General features: G+C 35.9%; 1 protein-coding gene across 50 annotated transcripts in view; it reads left to right on the forward strand.

The window, feature by feature from the left end:
* The window catches only part of RIMS1 (regulating synaptic membrane exocytosis 1), a 489,665-nt gene extending 469,980 nt beyond the window's left edge, over window positions 1–19,685 (forward strand). For all 50 annotated transcript variants that reach the window (XM_045498708.1, XM_045498709.1, XM_045498707.1 and 47 more), the window contains 5 exons: window positions 8,990–9,128; window positions 11,420–11,532; window positions 15,059–15,160; window positions 15,963–16,102; window positions 17,395–19,685. In XM_045498708.1, the coding sequence (XP_045354664.1) occupies window positions 8,990–9,128; window positions 11,420–11,532; window positions 15,059–15,160; window positions 15,963–16,102; window positions 17,395–17,613 (713 nt within the window). In that variant the 3' untranslated portion in view covers window positions 17,614–19,685. The remainder of the gene's footprint in view (window positions 1–8,989; window positions 9,129–11,419; window positions 11,533–15,058; window positions 15,161–15,962; window positions 16,103–17,394) is intronic.
* The last annotated feature ends 1,241 nt before the right edge of the window (window positions 19,686–20,926 follow it).

The raw sequence follows: 20,926 nt of genomic DNA on the forward strand, positions 1-20,926 counted from the left end.
TTTTGCCTGAATTATTGTTTTATTGTTTACAATCAGGATGGTAGATAATAAGGAGATATTCTAGGTTTATAACCCATAAATAAAACCCAGATTCATCTAAGGTATTTAGACTGAAGAAGAGTGAAAAAGAAACAGGTTTAATCTAAATGTGATATATTTATTACTCCTGGGAAAATCTAAGACCTTATTTTCTGAACATCAGGGTTATTAATAAAATATTCAGGTATATCCATGTAATACTTTAGACCATTTTTTGATCAAGGCAAACTAAAACAAGTTCATCCTGGTATTTGAAGTTTAATCCTCACCCTCAGACCGTTTAAGGTGATTATATATCCCGAGGTGCTTTAAATTATATTTAGATCATCACAGTTGTTAATAAGTTAAGTAAGAAGACAGTTTCAGAGTGTTAAAATAAGTGTCCACTCCCTAGATGCATTAGTTTGCTAAGGCTGCCAGAACAAAATAGCCTAGACTGGATGGTTAAAATAACAAAAATTTATATTCTCACAGTTCTAGAAGCTGGAGGTTCATGATCAAGGTATGAGCAGGTTTGCTTTCCTCTGAGGCCTCTTTCTTAGGTCACAAATGACTGCCCTCTGCACATGGTGGTCTCTGTGTCCTAAAGCCCTCTTCTCATAAGGAAACCAAAAGATGGGTATTAGGGCCTCCCTAGTAGCATTATTTTAACTTAATCACCTATTTAAAGGCCCTGTGTCCAAATACACAGGCTTAGGTACTCAGGATTAGGAGGTACTCAGGATTAGTTCAGACTATGAATTGGTGGGAAAGGGCCATAATTCAGTTCATAACACAGAAACACTTTGGAAACACTGAGGCTGTGAAATCAATTAGCAGCAGTGAGAAGTTCAGCATTTGACTACTCCCATCTTACAGTTTTGGCCAAAATAAGATATGGTACAGGTTGTATGTTTCAGTGACAGTAAACCTGTTCATCTAAGTATTTTTTGGCAGCCTTACTAAATTCAATATGAAGATTATTTAAAAGAACATCTTGAACTTGCTATTGCTTACATTTTCACCAGCCAGGCAAGAGGAAAAATCAATGTGACATTAGCAAACGTTTTGCTGACAAGATCAAATGTGGTTGAGTGAACTGAACAGATAGGACAGCAGGCATTACAGTCGCTCAGAACAATACCAGGTCTCTTACCAGAGAATAACTGTTACCCACAGAAGAGCTGGAAAAATTCAGGTCAGTGTTCAGTACAGATGAATCCCTTTTCTAAAGTTGTATCTGTAGAGAACTTAAAGTGTATGGCAGCAAGAGAAAACATTTTACCTCTTTTGGGTTATGGCAATGAAATTAAAAAGTATAGGCACATCGCTGAAAAAGATTTGAAGTATTTGGAGTATCATCAAGGGAATTTATTCCATCCATCTCACAAAGATATTCTTGATTCTGTTTTTATTTTCTTGACCGCTATATTTCTTTCATTATAAATCTCTCTTGAAAATGGGAAGAGGAAAGGGAAATTTATGGCTTGTAGGCACTAACATGGAGAATAATAAATGAGGGAAACCATAAAGTCAAAGACCCTTCATGCAATTTTCTAAAAGTAATCTTCAGATATATGAAATTTTTACAAGTTGTACTCATCTGACTTGGGATAAAATATATTTAAAAACTTCGGCATAACACAAAAGCAATATTTTTGTTTAAAAACTAGGAAAGAAAAACTGTGGCCTATTAGAACAGACTACCTAATAAAAATTTCTACATGGTTATGACAACACTGTGAAGCATCTGATATCAACAAAGGAGAACTTCTGGATATTTTCTTTTAAAGAGTGACTGTTGAAGACCTTTGACAATATCACTGTATCATATTTTATATAATGCAAATTACAGCTTTATGTGGATAATATTGGTACTGGGAAGACCAAGACTTTGAGATCATTACAAACCACATTAGTAAATCACAACAGCCACCCCAAATGATATGTAATGGCAGACCTTGAGAGCATTAGATAAAAGGTCCTGTGTGAGGCCACCCTACCAACTCTCTTGCTCCCACTCTCACTAGCTTTACTCACCATTCATTGAATGCTGGTCATTCTGGAAATGCAGTTTTCTCAAGGGGCTACCTTCTTTACCATGTCAGAACCTTTGAATATGCCGCCTTTTTGGCCTAAAATACAACCCTTCCCCCTTCACCATCTGGAGTTAAAATTTGCCTTTAAAATCCTTTGGATACCAATGTCTCTCAGGGTATCGAATACTGTCAGTTGACTGTATTTGCTGCTGCGTCATTTGAACACCAGATAAAGTGGTTGGTTTGGGTTTTTTTGGTTTTGTTTTTTTTTTGTTGTTGTTGTGTTTTAGGAAGCCTATTTTAGAGATGATCATAAACAGCAGAATTATCTTCAGGAACTGAAACAAAGTAAAGGAAGAGAAGATTTGCATTTCTCACCAGGGTACATGCTCATTTAGTTATTAGCACAGCAAGCAGCAGACTCACACTGTTTAAATTGTTCCTTCTCTTCCCTTTCTCTTCCTCTCTCCAAATTATAAGACATAAGATGAATACCTAAAGCTAAATAAATATAAAATAAGACCTCTGTGCCTATACAGTACTTACACTGAATCACAAGTAAACTTCTGTTTGTCAGTCTCTCCTACTAGACAATGACATGGTTGGGGACAGTGCCTGTTTCCTGTCCACTCTTACATATGCAGTACTGGACCCAAAGCACTCAGAGAATAGTTTGATGAATAAGTAAACAAGGGAATAAATGATCAAAACATTAACTACAACTTTTCTTTTTAAAAACATACTAAATTTTGTCACTATACATATAAAAAATAGTTTTTATCACTGATCTCAGTTTCACTTTCAGGATAACCAAAACTACTCTGTAGTTTTTGTTTGTGAGGTAATAGGACATTACTGCATATATCTTTTGGATCGAACTGTTTAAGTGATATTCTGTTACCGATTTTTCAAATTAATTGATGAAAATTGACTATTCATTTGGCACTAGAGAATACTTTGATTGAAAGATGATTTATCAGACATTATCTGTGTTGATCCACCTTTCCAGCCAATAATATTAGATCTATAAATGTTTTGTCTTGCTCATGTAATCATTCCCAGCTGCATAGAAACAGGCTCTAATGTCACATATCTTAAAAAAAAAAAAAAGATAACCTTCCCATATCCTGTGTGACTCTCCAAATACCACCTCTCATTCTCTCTTCTGACTGGCCATTCCTTTCAGTCCTACTATTTCACCAAATCTTCTCCTTTTGAAATCAGTGATCTCCATGGAGCCAAGCTCTATTCTCACTTCTGTGTCTGTTTCTTACTAAAACTCTAAGTAGTAAACATTTATTTTTAGTTCTAACACTTTATTCTTCTGATTTCTGCACCATGACACTTACCTATTTTTCCCCATGCCTTAAAAGGTCTTCCTTCTTAGGCTCAATAGTCTTGATTTTCTTCTGGACCTCTAAATATGGAAGATACCGCAGACTCCATTCTGTTTACTCTTTTTATCTCTATCTATACTTCCTCCCTATTACATTTAGTACTATAGATTTTAATTCCATCTGTATGCCAACATATCCTATCTAACTACCAACCTACCTTTTTCCAACCCTGACCTATCCCTCGTGGTCCTGATTCATACATGCACTTCCTACTTTACTCTCCACATGGCTATTTAGAAAGCCCCTCAAACATCCAAAAGAGAACTCATAATTTCCACCACTCATAATGAATTCCCCCTCCTTGTTCAACCAGTTATCCTTTTATAGAAACCTAGAAATTATTGATTTTTTTCTGAACCATTTATACTTCTAGAGCAAGTGCTGTCCATTCCACTTCACAATATAATCAAAGCCTACCCTTTTCCCATATCTCCACTGCTGCTCCCTAACCGAAGCCACTATTCATCTCTTCTCAGGTAAGAAAGTAGCTTTCCCATCCTCCTCTGCTTCCACGTCTAGTTCCTACAATTCATTCTTCACACAACAGCTAGAATGATCCATTGAAAATGGAAATCAGATCATGGCCCTGCCCTATGACTCCCCACCACACTCAGCACAAATTCCAGGCTATTTTCCAGTAGGTTGTGCCCCACCAGCTCCTTCAGCCTCTTCCACTCCATCTTCTCCTTGTCCATCTTACTTCAGTTTTTTTTAGCTTCCACATACAAGCTGAGGAAGATCACTCTTCAGAGTCTTGCACCTATTCCTTCTCCCTGGATAACACTTCCTTTAGATCTTTGCATGGCTGGCTTCTATTTTACATTCTCAGAAGTGGGCTTCTCTGCCCAGCTGATCAAAAGTAACGCATCTACTGGGACAGTTTCTTCTGCTTTATTTTTTTTCATGATTACCAATTCTAAAATTATCATAACTTATTTATATTAGTTTATTATAAGCACTATCCTGTCATGTTACTGTTATAGCTGTAACACCTAGAAAAATGCCTATTATAGATATTGCTGCATAATGAGTATTTACAGAATGAATTAATAAGTCAGTGGGGTGTTTCTAAATATAGCATACATCTCTTAATATGAAAAGAGAAATAATGAATATGTAAATATGGCACATTCCACAACATTCTATGAGAGAGAGTTTCTTCTTCAAAGCAAGAGAAAATAATTGCTCCCAAATGATAGGGATTTTACTAATTTTACATTTGTTTGTGAATATAGAGTATTAAAATAGTCTAGTTTTCTATTCCATTTGTTCTTTGTATGATACTTGGGATAGCAGTTTCAAGTCAAATGTTTCATGTCATAATTTGATAGGAGACTTCATATCTTACCCAGGTTAATGATTCCTCAGTGGATACAAATAACTGGTAAATAATGGTGATATTATTTAGTGGTTTAATGTATTATATTGATATTTTTAAATTACATATATGTAACATATACATATGCTATGCTTATAATATATGTACAGAGATAGATAATTGTATACATTTGCACCTCTATACAGTTTTTGTGATTTTAATGAAGTTTTTAAATATGAGAATATGTGCATGAAAATATATGTGTAGGTAAACCATTGTTCTGTTTGTAAAATAAGTAAGATTAGACTTTGTGTTTTCCTAAACTGGGGTATAAAGGATCACAAGACTGAGATTCAGAAGATCTAATCCAGCTTTCTGCTGCTAACTAGCCTGACATTGAGCAAATCGTTATACTCACTAGAATGTAAGCTCCATTAGGGCAGGGATTTTTGTCTGTTATGTTCATTCCTGTATCACCAGCATCTGGAAAAGGTTGGGCTCAGTGTAAGTGCTCCACAAATAATTTTTTACATGAATTACACTTCTCCAAAATTAGTTTCCACATCTACAAAACAATGTTCTTTCCAACCCTTATATTCTAAATAATAATAAAGCTGTTATGAATTTAAATAAGACAAATTCATAGCTGGAACTGTTTATTCAGTTTTTACCTTGGCCTTTATAAAATTGTCTAGTTCATCAAAGCTCTTTTCAATGACTATTTATTAACATGAATAAGACGAGAGCTAATATCAGTCCATATTTGCTGTCTTCCAAAGGGCAAAAACAAAAACTCTAAAATTAAAAATGTATCATTCAAACTCATAAAATTAAATAAGTGTAAAAGAAAGTTCAATAACCAACTTCTCAAATATTTCCTTAAAGTGTGCAGCATTTACGTTTTGGAATGTATTAAGTTTTAAGATTGCTCTAAGAAAGTTTAGACACCCTGTAAATGAACCTTTAAGAATACCTGATATTCCAATTACATAATATAAAAAAATTAATATTCACTTAAAATTTTTTTTCATTGAACAAATATGTAATAAGTGGCAACCATGTGAAACCTGTGTTAGGAAATGATTGCCAACCAGATAGCCTACCCTCTGCTGTCAGCTGCGATGCCAGGTGTACACAAAGCCCTGAGATCTCTGGTGTTGGAGCCTCTTGGCCAGAGTCAACAACATTGGAAAGACTGCAGAGGCAACCTGTGTGCTACTGAGAAGACAGTAGCCCCCCTCCTGACCACCATTACTCAGAGGCTCCCTACCACAATCACCAGGACCAGTCCCACCATGGGTATTACTTCCCTGTTCCCTCATTGCCTGTATCCTTACTTCTTCCATACTGATGACTAATGAGACCCTGACCCCTTTACAATAAAGCCATTGCTGCTCTACCCTGTCACCCTCTATCCCTCCTTATCCTGCCTTTTTCCATAGCACTTATTACCAGGCATGTATTTATTTATTTGTTCATTGCCTTGCTTGTATACACACATATGCTAGAATGTAAGCTCCATGGCAGCAGGAAATTTGTCATTCATCAGTATATCTCCAGCACCAAGAATAGTGAATGACACATAGCAGGTGCCTAGTAAATATTTGTTGGATGGATGTGTGGGTGGGTGGTTAGACGGATGGATGGATGGATAAATGAAAAACTTAATGAGTGAATAACCTGAACCTCCCCACTACTGATCCTCTTAACTGTCTCTCCTCTGTTTCCAGCATCACCTCACCATTTAGATGTAAAGGTTGCCCTCATTTTTCTAGCCATGATAGTACTTGTTCTCAATAAGAATTTGGTGTTCCACCCTGGGTTTATTGCTTCCTGCTGGTTTGGGTAAACATTTGCATAACTATGCTTGGCTCAGTTTTGTAATACATCCTTGGGGCTTGCCTTTACCCCTCAAGTGGGACCCAGCCAGTATGTGTGTGTGAATGAAGTGTTGCCCCACCATAATGACTTCGTAAAGGAACTACATCTGAGAAGGAGGCACAGTATATAAATAAATCAATATACAAATAAATAAAAACAGCACTAGGATGTCAATAAATGAAGTCACTGCCTTCAGTAAGTGTACACATTCTACAATGACAAGTCAAATAGGCAAGACAGAGACTAGAAAGGGGAAAGGTAGAAAATTCCTGAGCCTTAGGTGGGAAAATAGGTACATCTGTTGGTACCTATTTGGTACCAATAGAATGTTGGTAGGAGTGATTTATACTATCATGTTTCTAAATGGCAATTTAGAAAAAGCTATTAAGATTAAATGGATTTGTACCCTTTCACTAGCATTCAGCTTCTAGAAATATGTTCTATAAAAACTCTCCTGTAACAACTGGAAACATCCCAAGTACTCATCAATAGGGACATGCATGGTTTAATTATGAGATCACATAACAGTGCAGTCATTAAAAAGAATAAATATAGACATGTTTGTATTTTAGATATATTAAATGGAATGAGGAAATTGCACATTAGTATGTGTGGTGTGATCCTGGTATTGAGTTTATACCAGTGTTCTAGATACTATGGATAACAGTGAGCAGTATTCACAATGTCCCTCTCCTCATAGAGATTAAATTCTAACTGGGGAACAGACAACAAACAAACAAATAGAAGTTTAATGGCAGAGCAGTGCTATGAAGACATATAAAGCATGGCAAGGAGATAAAAAGTGATGAGGACCAGAAAAAGCCTCTCTGAGGGGGTGACACTGGCACAGAGACCTGAATAAAGTGAGGGAGCAAGACAAGAAAATCAGAAGGAAAGACAGTAAGGAAAACAGGCCCTGAAGCAACATGCTTGGAGTGCTCAAGAAAATGCAGGAAGACTGTGTGACTGGAGAGCAGTGATCGTGGGGATGAGAGGCAGAGTGTGAGATTGGAGAGGTAGCCAGGGGCCATATTATGTGGCATTTTATGGGCCATTGTGACAATTTCAGATTTTCTTTTAATTTTGATGATAAACCAGCACAAGATCTTGAGCAAGGGAATAACATATTCAGAATTGTGTTTTTAAGGAACTGCTGTGGCTTTTACGTAGAGAATATTCAGCATTGAGTCCATATAGTAAAATCAATTATATCTTTTATTAGACAATCTACAAAAGGACTGTAGTGACCAAAAATGAGAGGAAAATATGCAAACTTTCATATGGTGTATTTAGGAGTGTTTTGGGGCACCTGCTTCAGAGAGGTTTTATGAGGGTTGAAGAGTTTATGTGTGTATACACATACAGTAGCTAATGTATACAGTTATACATATAGAGCATTTTTTCATATATTAATGAGTATTAAATGATACTATGTGAAAACCTGAAAGAAAATCAGAAATACACATCAAATGTTTAGATGGAAAAAGTGTGGCAGGTATTAAAAGTCTGTCTAACTTTTCGGTATTGTTCTAACCAAAAAAATGTTTTGGAATTTCATTTTTATGCTATGAATAGACTGCTGGTTAGTGCATTTCAAAGTGGTTTGAAGAAGTTGCTCTGAATTTAGAGTTTAAAAAAATGATCAGCCATTATAATTCACAATGCAGAAAGAGACTCACACTCAAAACTGCCAGTAAGAAATGATTCAGCTCAGTTCAAAAGCCGGGGAGACAGCAATAAAGCCTTGGAGTTAATACCTGTTCTACCTACATAGGTATCCTTATATGCCATCTCAAATGAGATCACGTATGTTAACTTGTTTCAAAAATCATTAAATACTACTGTTTATTTTTATGGGATTGCTGATACATGGCCAAAACTGGTATTTTTCACGCTTAGTCCGCTGTGCCTCATCTCCTTTAAAGGACAAGGCCCATTCATTTAGCTCTATTCCCACATATTTGGAACATTCCAGATTGGGAATGTTCCTTTTAGGTTGTTCAACATTATATTTCCCCATAATGCAGTTCAGTGCCAAATCCAACTTTTCACTGAAGTTGATAACTTGAGCAGCAATAATACAATGAATTCATTTTGGTTCACTGAGATTCAGGCAGTCTCTGGAACAGGGGCAGTGGTCTCCCTTCCACTGCTACCCCTCTTGGCCAAAGCATATTGTCGGCAAAGAGATTTAGCTAATCAGATTATTCTCTCAGACTCTTTTCCTGAGTAAACTTTTAATTATATGCATAATTGTTTAATTTGCAGAATCAACCAGTATCCCGGGAGAAATTGTCTAAACAAGACTTAGAGTTTCTTGTATTTTCTCTTGTCAGAGTCAGGCCACAAGAAGTTAAAAAGCACCATACAGAGAAGCACAGAAACAGGAATGGCAGCCGAAATGAGGAAGATGGTAAGGCAACCAAGTCGAGAGTCTACTGACGGCAGCATCAACAGTTATAGCTCCGAGGGAAAGTAAGTGACGTCAGCACGTCTGTATGGCTTTAAAACCATGGGTTTTGTAAGTCACAGGTAAAATAACAAAGCCACCAATGTTTATGGTGCAGCTTATTCCTTTTTTTTTTAATGTCTACTTATTTAAAATTTTTTTTTCAGTGTTTGTTTATTTTAGAGAGACAGAGAGAGACATTGCATGAGTAGGGAAGGGGCAGAGAGAGGGAGACACAGAATTCAAAGCAGGCTCCAGGCTCTGAGCCGCCAGACAGAGCCCGACGCGGGGCTTGAACCCACAAACCGTGAGATCATGACCTGGGCCAAAGTTGGACGCCCAACCAACTGAGCCACCCAGGCACCCCTAAAGTTTATTTTATTTGGGGGGGTGAGGAAGGGGCAGAGAGAGGGAGAGAGATAACCCCAAGCAGATTCTGTGCTGGCAGCGCAGAGTCCCATGTGGGGCTCAAAGTCACAAAACCACGATATCATAACCTGAGCCAAAACCAAGAGTTGGATGCTTAACCAACTGAGCCACCCAGACACCCCTCAATTAAAATTCAGACTCTTGATTTTGGCTCAGGTCATGATCCCTGGGTCATGAGATCAAGCCCCACATTGGGCTCCCCACTGAGCATGGAGCCTGCTTGGGATTCTCTTTTTCTTCCTCTGTCCCTTCCCTGCTCACCCTCTCTCTCAAAATAAATAAACATTTTTAAAAATTAAATAAAATTTAGAAGTGAAAATTAATTTCCCATATTCCTACTTTTCTCCAAACTATTTTGGGTTCTGAGTAAGTCTAACACTCTCATAATAGGAACTTACATTTTTTTTTGTTTTTAAAACATCACTCTTTTTTACCTTAGGAAAAGATCTCAAAATTTATCTTCCTCATTATCTTTGTGTAAAGAATTTTAGTTAGTTTTGAAATTAATCATGAAAAAATATAGCTAGATTTGTGTTTTACTTACTTGGTCTGCTTTTACATATAGATCCTGCAAAAAATCCTGCATTTCTCTATGCCTGAGAATTTTTCTGGTAAAACCAAACCTTTACTGAGGTGATAGACCTTACAATTAAGTAATTATTATTCTGCGGTGGGTTACTTGGAGATTGTGTGCAAATTTTCCTATAATTATTCATTTATTGCCATTCAAACATCTCATTTATCAATCTAATAGTAGTAATTTATTTTACTGGAATCGTTTTGTTCTGTTTAGAAAATGAAATAAAATTATGCCAAGTTAATGATCATGCTATGTTTACCCATTCCTGAAACTATTAAGTCCGTTTATTTGATCAAATGATTGGTATGCATCCTCCCAGCAACATATAGCTAAGAGCAAAAATCAGCAGGCATGAAAGTTATAGAGATAAACTTGCTGACAAAATGCCAATATTTGATGAAATACGGTAATGTGACATACAGATGAAAGACCAGAGACAATATTTTCTGATATAAAATTTAATAAATCAAATAATATTTACCTCCACCTGAATAAGCCACTTAACCTCTCATAGATTGATTTTTGTGATCTCTGGGTGTGATAATAAATTTGTGCTCTAATTCCCTTGATTGTGAGGAAGTAATATGTGAAAAAGCACATTGAGAATAACAAATCCCTACAGAAATGTGCTTATTCAAAAACTACTCATTGAAGGCCAGATATGTAGCAAGCATGGTTCTTGGTACATGGACAAATCAATAAACAAGAAGGGCACAGTCACTCTCTGCTGGAGCTTACAGCCCAGGGAGTTCAGGTAGTCATGGGGTAGTAAGCAATGGACATATGCTAATCAATTCTTTTCCCACTTGAACTAAATAAAAATCTCAGATAATATAAAAATGTAGTTCATTAAAAAATGAATAAACATTTTTATTTGTAAATAAGAATTTGTACTTTGCTATGATATTTATTGAAGAAATTATCAGGCATTTTTTTTTAATTTAGCATTGTTACTTAATGTTCATGAGCAATTATTTATGTAGGGTTCATCATATAAAAATTTACATCTTATATTTTATGTCAATAATATACTTATGGAGGGACTTGTATTTTTAAGTGCCCAGAAAACTTAGTATATTAAAACTATAAGCCATCCTGAATAGAACATCAGCTCTTAACTTGGAGTTTATTTAGACCTTTTCTCAGTCAGTGCTGGGCTTCACTTGGTTCAGGGGCAATGAATGCAAAGAATCACGAAGTAAGTTGTCCAATATTTATGATTCATGATCAGAATCAGTAGTCATATGGACACTAATGAAATGAATTCTAGGAGATCTAATGTTTTAATTTTTGTCCTTTTGCTAATAGCTTAATATTTCCTGGAGTACGACTAGGAGCAGACAGTCAATTCAGTGATTTTCTTGATGGACTGGGACCAGCTCAGCTTGTTGGCCGCCAAACCCTTGCTACCCCTGCAATGGGTAAGAATCACTTTTTTACCCCACAGGAAAACTGATGTTTCATGATTGACAAAGTCATTTAAAGCATCTAGTAGTAATATAAGTGAGAAGCAACATTTTAGGGTATTTCTGGTTTCAAATGACTATTCTAATTTCTAATGCATGTTTCTAACTTGAGACATTATACAAAACAAAGTTAGTCAAAAATCTTTGAATTTATCAGAAAACTCTGTCAAGACAGAGTAAGGATAGCATTTCACAGCCTGGAAAGACAAGTGGATCATTCAGTAAAGGATGTTGGCTTAACTGGTTTCACTAAGCAAAATAAGATTAATGAAATTGCCTCCCTACTTAAGAACTTAAAAAAAAAATATTTTAGACTGAATTATAAAGGAGAAATTGGGTAGAGAAAGACCCTAGAAAATACTGACAAACACTTACATTAATGTTTCTATGCTCTTGGGAGTGGAAAAGAACGTCTAAAGGATCAAACCAAAGCCAGATAAATTGAAAACTTCTACTAGAAAAAAACCCTAAATTAAGTTAAAAGAAAACTGATGAATGGAGAAAATTACATGTAACATGCACAACAGATATTCCCCTGAAGAACATGAGATTGCAGCTTGCAAGGGCCCAAAGAATACTCAGCAAAATGCATGAAAATAGGTCACCACAAAGGCATATCAGCATGGAATTTCACAACACCAGAGATTAATAGAAAATTCTACAAGTTTCCTAAGAAGAAAGATAATTCTATATAAAACTATCAAAAAATCAGGGGTTCCTGGGTGGCTCAGTCGGTTGAGCATCCATCTTTGGCTCAGGTCATGATCTCATGGTTTGTGGGTTCGAGCCTGATGTCAGGCTTTGTGCTGACAGCTCAGAGCCTGCTTTGGATTCTCTGTCTCCCTCTCTCTCTGCCCCTTCCCTGCCCACTCTCTCTCTGTCAGTATAAACACCAAAAAAACCAGATTTCCACTGGACTCTTCAATAATAATATTGGAAGCCAGAAGACCACTGCATATTACGTTCAAAATTCTGAGTAACAATTGATTTCCAATGTAGAGTACAATAGCCAGCCAAGTTATCAAATAAGTTTCAGCCTGGAATAAAAACACACTGACAAGAATGGTGTCAAAACATTTTGCTCATACACAACATTGCTCATAAAGTTACTGGAGGATATACCTCAACAAAATGAACTAAGTAAATTAAAAAAAGTTGAGAACTAAAAAGAAAGAAAAGATCCAGTAAATGAATGCTTCAGCACAAGAGAAAAACGGTTGGGATATCCAATATGATAGTGAAGGAAAAGTTAAAGATAACAATTGCAACAAACTTTAAAAACAGTTTGTCCAAAGGGTAACATGTCAGAATCCATAAGATAAAATCTAAGAACACCTAATGTGCTTGATTTTATGGAAGAAGTAAACAACCAGGAGAGAATAAGGGGTTGAATTAATGATACATACATAAAAATGTAAGCAAATGCTTTTTAAAAAGACACTTATTAAATAGGGAAAAGAAAGAGCTGTCCAAGAAATGAGAAGTAACCACAGTATTCTAGTTTACTCATTTCTAAATAATGTTATGTAATCATAGTTATATAGACTAATATCGGAATAATGGAATGACAGAAAGTGTCAATATATGGTGGCGAAGGAAGGCAGTGAGAGAGGTTGAAGTTAGAAACTAATAATAATATCTAAAAGCGAAAAACATAGGAAAATGCCTTACAAATTTAGTATTTATAAACAGGGAGGCAAATGCTAAACAGTTAAAAAAATTTTTCACATAAAAATATTAAAAATCTTGAAAGCAGTGATCTTTGGAAGGCAAGAAGTTGAGAGAGAGAATGGGAATCTTTTATACTAATAAATAGGCTTATAGAACAGTGACTCTCTAAACTGTGTGTGTATGTGATTAAAACAAAAACCAAAGAGACATGTGGGACCTGAGTCTAAAACAGTTATAAAAGTAATGGTTCTCAATCCAGAACCACAAAGTTGATCAGCTGACCTAGCAAATAAAGAGAATTCACAACTGAGAAAATGAAGATTATTTAGCTAAGGAAAAATTAGAACTTATTAATTTTAAGAAATAAAGTATCATATCAATCAGAAAATGATGAACACCTTAGTAAACATGGGCAAAGGATATGAACAGGCAAGACAAGAGAAAGAATACAAACTGAAAATACTTAGACATATGTTCAGCCTGTCTATTAAAGAAACGCAGGGGCGCCTGGGTGGCGCAGTCGGTTAAGCGTCCGACTTCAGCCAGGTCACGATCTCGCGGTCCGGGAGTTCGAGCCCCGCGTCGGGCTCTGGGCTGATGGCTCAGAGCCTGGAGCCTGTTTCCGATTCTGTGTCTCCCTCTCTCTCTGTCCCTCCCCCGTTCATGCTCTGTCTCTCTCTGTCCCAAAAATAAATAAAACATTGAAAAAAAAATTAAAAAAAAAAAAAAAAGAAATGCAAATTATAAATTTTAAACCATCAGATTGACAAAAATTAGACATATTGCTAATACCACTATTAGTGGGTGTGCAATATGGAAAGACAGGTACTTCTGATGGTAGTACAAACTGGCACAATCTTTCTGAAGGATACTTGGCAATATACATAGAATTTTTTAATGTCCATTCAATTAGACCCCATATTTAAAAATCTGGGAATTTATGCTCAAGAGATAATTGACCAAGTGTGCAAAAATTCTCTATAAAGCTGTTCATTCCAGTGCTATATAATAGCAACAATGTAGATAGTCTATATTTCCATCAACAGGGATCTGGTTAAGCAAGTAATGACATATCCATTCACTGGTCCATCTAGTCAATAAATTAAGGATGCATGGTCATGATAGAGATGATAGATAGATAGATGGGTGGGTAGGTAGGTAGGTAGGTAAGATAGATAGATAGATAGATAGATAGATAGATAGATAGATAGATAGATAGATAGATAGATAGGGATAGGTAGGTAGGTAGGTAGGTAAATAGGTAGGTAGGTAGATAGATGTAGGTAGGTAGATAGGAGAGAGAGAGAGGAAGGAATGAAGGAAGGAAGGAATAGATCAAGGAAGGAAAGAATAGATCAAAGGAATAGATCAAAGGAGTACTTTCTCTTAAAGAGAAAGTACTTCTAAGATGGGATATTCACCAAAACATTAATAGTGTTCTTCTCTAGATAATGGAAATATAGATAATTATACTTTTTTACTAAGAAGTATTATATATTAGATGATAAAAAGGATAAGAAATCTTATTAGCATATAAGAATAACTTAAATTCAGTATTGTTGTAATTAAGTGATTTATAAACTAATATGAAACTCATAACATGGATTAGTACCAGAAAAAAGAAGAGAAACATTTCAAAACCTGATCTAGAGGAAGGGGAAGAAAAGTGGGATCAGGAAACTCTAAATATTAGGGTTTTTTTATCAAGATCCTGAAGATCATAATTTGGAGTCTATTATTACATACCTCTGTTTTTTAACTGCATGTAACTGCAAAGAAGCTGAAACATTTGTTTCTCCTCCACTTGCAGGTGACATACAAATTGGAATGGAGGATAAAAAGGGCCAATTAGAAGTTGAAGTTATTAGAGCACGAAGCCTCACACAAAAACCTGGTTCCAAGTCTACACCTGGTAAGGAAAGGTCATACTGAGTTTGCACAAGAGAATCTGACATAAGCAAAAAAATCCAAGTATTTGCTGCATTTGAATTCTATAGGCTCTTGTTTTGCATCATCTGATTGATTAAAAAGGCAGCTTTTCTGTATTCTTTATTCTATAAAAATGGATCTGGGTTTTCCTTGCACAATTATACTGTCAAAGTCTAAGTATTATCAAGTTAATTTTTTTCTGCACATTTACAAATGAAATTTTTTTTTAGCTCCAATCATAAAAAAGAAACAGTGAGCTTTTATTGTATTTATATATTATTATATTTATAATGTGAACTGTAGGGGCTCCTGGGAGGCTCAGTCAGTTACGTGTACGACTTCGGCTTAGGTCGTGATCTTGTGGTTTGTGAGTTTGAACCCCATGTCAGGCTCTGTGCTGACAGTTCAGGGCCTGGAGCCTGCTTCAGATTCTGTGTCTCCCTCTCTCTCTGACGCTCCCCCATTCGTGCTGTTTCTCTCTCAAAAATAAACAAAAACATTAAAAAAATTATTTTTAATGTGAACTGTAATGCCAGCTATACCCCAGGTCACTCAGTGTTAGGTTAATTCCACATACATTTACTTGAAATGAGGAAAATGGCAGTGATGGTAACATAAGGGTTTTAAGGAATAGAATTTATGGAGCACGGGAAAGTTAAAATGATGTAAATAGTCAAGAGAAACTTTCAATAAGCAATCTCTAATTCTCTAATAAAGCATTCTCTAATAAAATCAGTTTAACTTGAAGGATTAACTTCTTATATGTTAATGTCCCCTTTGTTCAGCTCCTTATGTCAAAGTGTATCTTTTGGAAAACGGGGCCTGTATAGCCAAGAAGAAGACAAGAATTGCGCGAAAAACCCTTGATCCTTTGTATCAACAGTCCCTGGTTTTTGACGAAAGTCCACAGGGTAAAGTTCTTCAGGTAGGTAAAAGTTTGACTTTCTACATTGTAATGTCCACATTATCCATATAAACACTGAAGAGTGGCCAAACATAAAGAGCACAAATTTCAGTAAGGAGAAATGCAGGGTAACATCCTTGAGTAGAAAAAAAGAAATTGTTAATTTACAATATAAATAATATGTAGTATTAAAAAGATATCTGGTGGATGTAATAGATAATACAAAGTTTATTTTCTCTCCCTTCTTTTTTTCCTTCTCTCCATCATCTCCTTCTGCTTTTACCCTGCCTCCCACAGCCCCTCTTCTCAATAGGTAGGTAGGTAGGTAGGTAGGTAATCAAGGCAAATGATGCTGATAATTTATTGAGCATTACTATGTGCCACACATGGGATACAAAGAAGAAGCAAGGAAAGAGAATATTCAGGACTGGTGAATGTCAGATGCATTGTTAAATAATTACATGCATTATTTCTTTTAAACACTTTATCTACTGTGTATATAAAATACCATTATCCCCCTTTTAAAGATTATGTATGAGGATCACAGAGATTAAATAATTTGACAAAATTACTCAGCACATTGGAAAGGCAGGTTTCACCACTCCTGCCTGTGTGAAGCAGGTGAATGAATTCAATTGAGAACGTCTCCAGATGACCAAAGGATTAGAAAATAGAACCTTAGGAGTAAGTATAATGAAATGAGTGCTTATCTGACACCAACAGGAGTTGACCACATTGTGCTATAAGCTCACTATAAGCTCACTGATTAACCATCTTATCAAATCAGAATTGTCAGGCAAATGCTCAAAAGGAACCAGCTTACAATTATTTTTCAACCTCACTAACAAGTACATAATATAAAAGAAATTTAATGAATATTTTCATTCTTTATACATACTCCTTCATATACACACTCTACCATACACCGAATTGCATTGTTTTGCCCTAACTTGTACAAATTTTAGTTTTTTATATCACTATGGCCCTATACATCACTTACCAGATAGTCATTACTAAAGAAAGTATTGAATGTATATATAAGCAAACTTGTATATGTATTTCTTTACCATGGTTTATGAAGCTAATATCCCTCATTGACTATGGAAACCTTAGTTGCTTTCTATCTAATCTAAAAATTACTGTGAAGTATCTCTTTGAGCACCTGTATGTTAATCTCTATCTGTTCCTCCTCCTTAGTGTCAGTTATATTCATTTCATCTCATTCATTGTCCCACTTTTGCAGAATAGTTGCTTTCAGTTCTTCAAATATGAAAGAAACATTAGAGTTTTATTGCATTTCTCTGTCTCTGCAGGTCATTGTCTGGGGGGACTATGGCAGAATGGACCATAAATGCTTTATGGGTGTGGCTCAAATCTTGTTGGAAGAACTCGATCTATCCAGTATGGTAATCGGATGGTACAAGTTGTTCCCACCATCATCCCTGGTGGACCCCACACTCACTCCCCTAACGCGCCGGGCTTCCCAGTCATCTCTGGAAAGTTCAACTGGGCCTCCCTGCATCCGCTCATAGTGAACTCCTACCAGAGTCATTCCAGTGAAACTCTACCTTTCAGGATAATAATCTGAACCAGATATTTCATGATCAAAAAAGCATTGTTGGAGACAGACAATCAACTTGTGTTTTGCCTGTAGTAGTTTTTCAATATGTCCCACTTGTTGTTTAAAACCTGGCTTCATATGACAGAACAAGGCAGTCTATCAAATTACAGTAAGAGTCAACATGCTAGTGAGAGTCACTGATGCTTCTAACAAACAGAAAAAGAGGAAACTTCAAATTCACACACACACACACACCAAATTGAACAAACTGGAAACTCTCACTCTGTGAAAAGTTGTATTTTACACGTTTGTGCACAGGCCACAAGCAGTGTTATTTCCCTGGTGTTTAAGAAGTTCTGTTTTTTGTGTGTTTTGTTTATTTGTGCATTATTTGTTGGGTTTTGGTTTCTTGAATTGTTTTGCTTTATTTTTCATTGTATATGTTGTTTCCACTAGTTTTTGGACATGTCACGACAGGCCTCATGATGCTTACAAAGACCCTTCCTTTCTTTTCCCAAAAGCACTAAAAAAGGGCTGAAATAGTCTCTGTGGCATCTCCCCAAAGTGTTCAGCAACTAGGCAAGATGAGGCCAATGAAAGATTTCACTGGCTTTCATTTTATAATTTTTCAAAGTCTTATGCGTGCAAACCCAGAAAACAAAAATTCATCTTCTAAAATAATCATAGAATCACTTTTTTTAAATGAAGAGCATACCTGTTTGTGTTCTAAAACATTAATTTATTTTTTCCATCGTTTTTCATGGAAGACTTTTAGAGAAGTCAATCTGCAACTAATGCTGGGAACTAAAACTAACCACATAATTGTACTTTGGAAATACTCCTTGTAGTAACTTTTTCTTCCTGATATCCCCAAAAATAAGTATATGCTCATGTGTATAAACTATACTTTTGACTTCCCAAAATGGTGACTAGAAATGGATTTGAGCCTAAGACACTTTCAGCTATGCCCAGGCTTCTCGGCCATGTCTCAGTGTAGACATACCCATCTGCCCTGGAAAGAGCATGGTATGAGCTGTCCAATATTCCACTGGAAATTCCAGTTGAAATATTCTGCACTAAAGTAATGTTTTTATCAAATTTTAGTTTACATTTCTTTGAGATTGATGCAAGCACAAAAGCTTGATTTTTTAATGCAAAATATCCTACTTTTGGGGGGGAAATAAAACAAGTCAAATTTCAACTTGCATTTTCTTCATTTGAGTTTTTCTTGGCCTTGAATTTCCCTTGTGACATTCTGTATATGTGCTACACACTGCAGACTCTGCAGGTGCATTGATACGTTCTCCCTCCTTTTATGAGTCATTCAACTTTTGTGATCACACAAATAGAGCAGCATGACTTGGAACTGTTCAAAGCTGCATGCACGTTCTTTTTTAAAAAAATGAAAAAATGAAAAAAAACCCCAAAAGGTTATTTAATAATGTATGTTAGTTCCACATTAGGACAGCTTGTATGTTGCATGTACTTGTACAGTTTGCTCGTTAATTACTATACTGAAATAACCAAGAAATCTAAGCCATCCATTTTTGTTATAGACATTTTGCAGGTTTTAGCCAGACTCCGTATGTGAGTTTGGGGTGAAATGTCTATAGATGGACTTTATTTTTTACCCTCTGGAAAACGTGATGTAGTACGGACCAAATTCCTTCTAATAAATATTTTGGTGTAGATTCCTACTGTGGGGCTGTAACACATGTAGACACTGTGTACACACTAGGTTTTAATCCATAGACATACTGCCTGCACCAAGTGAATTATTTATTATTATTTACACATGCCAGAATTATCTGCCCATCATTCCACAGGGCACAGATTGACCACTACTCACCATGCTGAGCAGGAAGAACTGAAGCATTGGTGCACTTCTACTAGATTCCGTTCTGTCTTAGTGGCCAACAATCAACTAACTATAATTGGGTAGTATCTTTCTATTTTGACCACTTGTCTTAACACTCCCCTGTGCTTTTAAAATGAACAACTCATGTATGTAAACATGTTTAATAAAATTTACTTTTCATGTCAGTTGGTAGCCATCTGTGTTCTATGTTTTGCCAGATTTCCATTGTGGGTTCTATGGTGCAAAATGGGAGCCAGATCATGGGAAAGGGAGGCTGGGATTTGTTGTCTGCTGTGGGCATTTGACTTGACTTGTCACTGCACTATATATGTCTTAATCTACACCCAAAGGGTACTTTGCATCACATACGAGTTTTCACTTTGTCAGCCTGTCTAAGTGAGCACATGACTATACTTCTGAAAAGTGGCATTATTAAAAACAATAAATCTCAGTAAGAATCAAATGGAAGGTTGTTTTTCTGCTGCTGTTTGAGTGTGCAAATAAAAGAGACAACTCTATTGTCAAATTGCTGAATCATTTCCAGTTATGTGACATATCAAAATATTAATTTCTGCGTCTCTCATCAAAGCATCTGGCTCCTCTTTCCATCTTTTCTTTCTGAACCCCTGACTGATTTGTAGACCTTTGCCTTAGAGTAGGCCAACTTAACAAACCAAGCAAGCCATTAAGTTATCTTCAGCAGAATCTTAGGGAATAAATATATCTTCAAATATCATAGATCAGTCTCTATAGGTAACATGTTAAAAGAAAAATTATTAGCTTTCTTAATTTTATAACTTTTTCTTCAAAAGTGTGTTCATGTATTTCATAAAATCATCATCCTCACAAAATACTTGGTAAGCAATAATTTCATATTGCAGTACATTTTTAGTAAAATTGCTGTTGGGATCTAATCTCCACCTTTTAAAAGCCCATAATATTTTTTAGACCAAACCAACTTTAACATAAAGCAAAATAAACACAACGCAATATCAAATGAGACAATAAAGCAATATGAGACATGTCACTGCATAAGTTGTTTAAAATTTTTTAAGCAGTTGACTGAATTTTACCCTATTGGGTCAACCAATTGTTTCGTCTGCAAGACATGAAATTATCTGTTAGGTTGAGTCAAGGAGGAAAAAAAAACAACAGATCGGTTCAGTTTACAACGGGCTGTCAGAGCAGAGTTGTTTAATGCACATAACCAGGGGAGGGCGGGGGCAAATCTGACATTAAAATAGGAGGCAGCTAAATATAGCTTTAAAATTCTTTGTCTAGACAGAGACAGAAAAGCAGAAATCTCTCTTCAAATCATGTAATAATGCACAGCATTATGACTTGAGTGCCTGTAATGGTGGAGAGGAAGTAACAGTAGGGAAAGCAATTTTGCTAAGTCTTCATGGTTTCCTGCTGACTCTGACAA

Source organism: Leopardus geoffroyi, chromosome B2 (assembly GCF_018350155.1).
Source record: "Leopardus geoffroyi isolate Oge1 chromosome B2, O.geoffroyi_Oge1_pat1.0, whole genome shotgun sequence".
Classification (NCBI taxonomy): Eukaryota; Metazoa; Chordata; class Mammalia; order Carnivora; family Felidae; genus Leopardus; species Leopardus geoffroyi.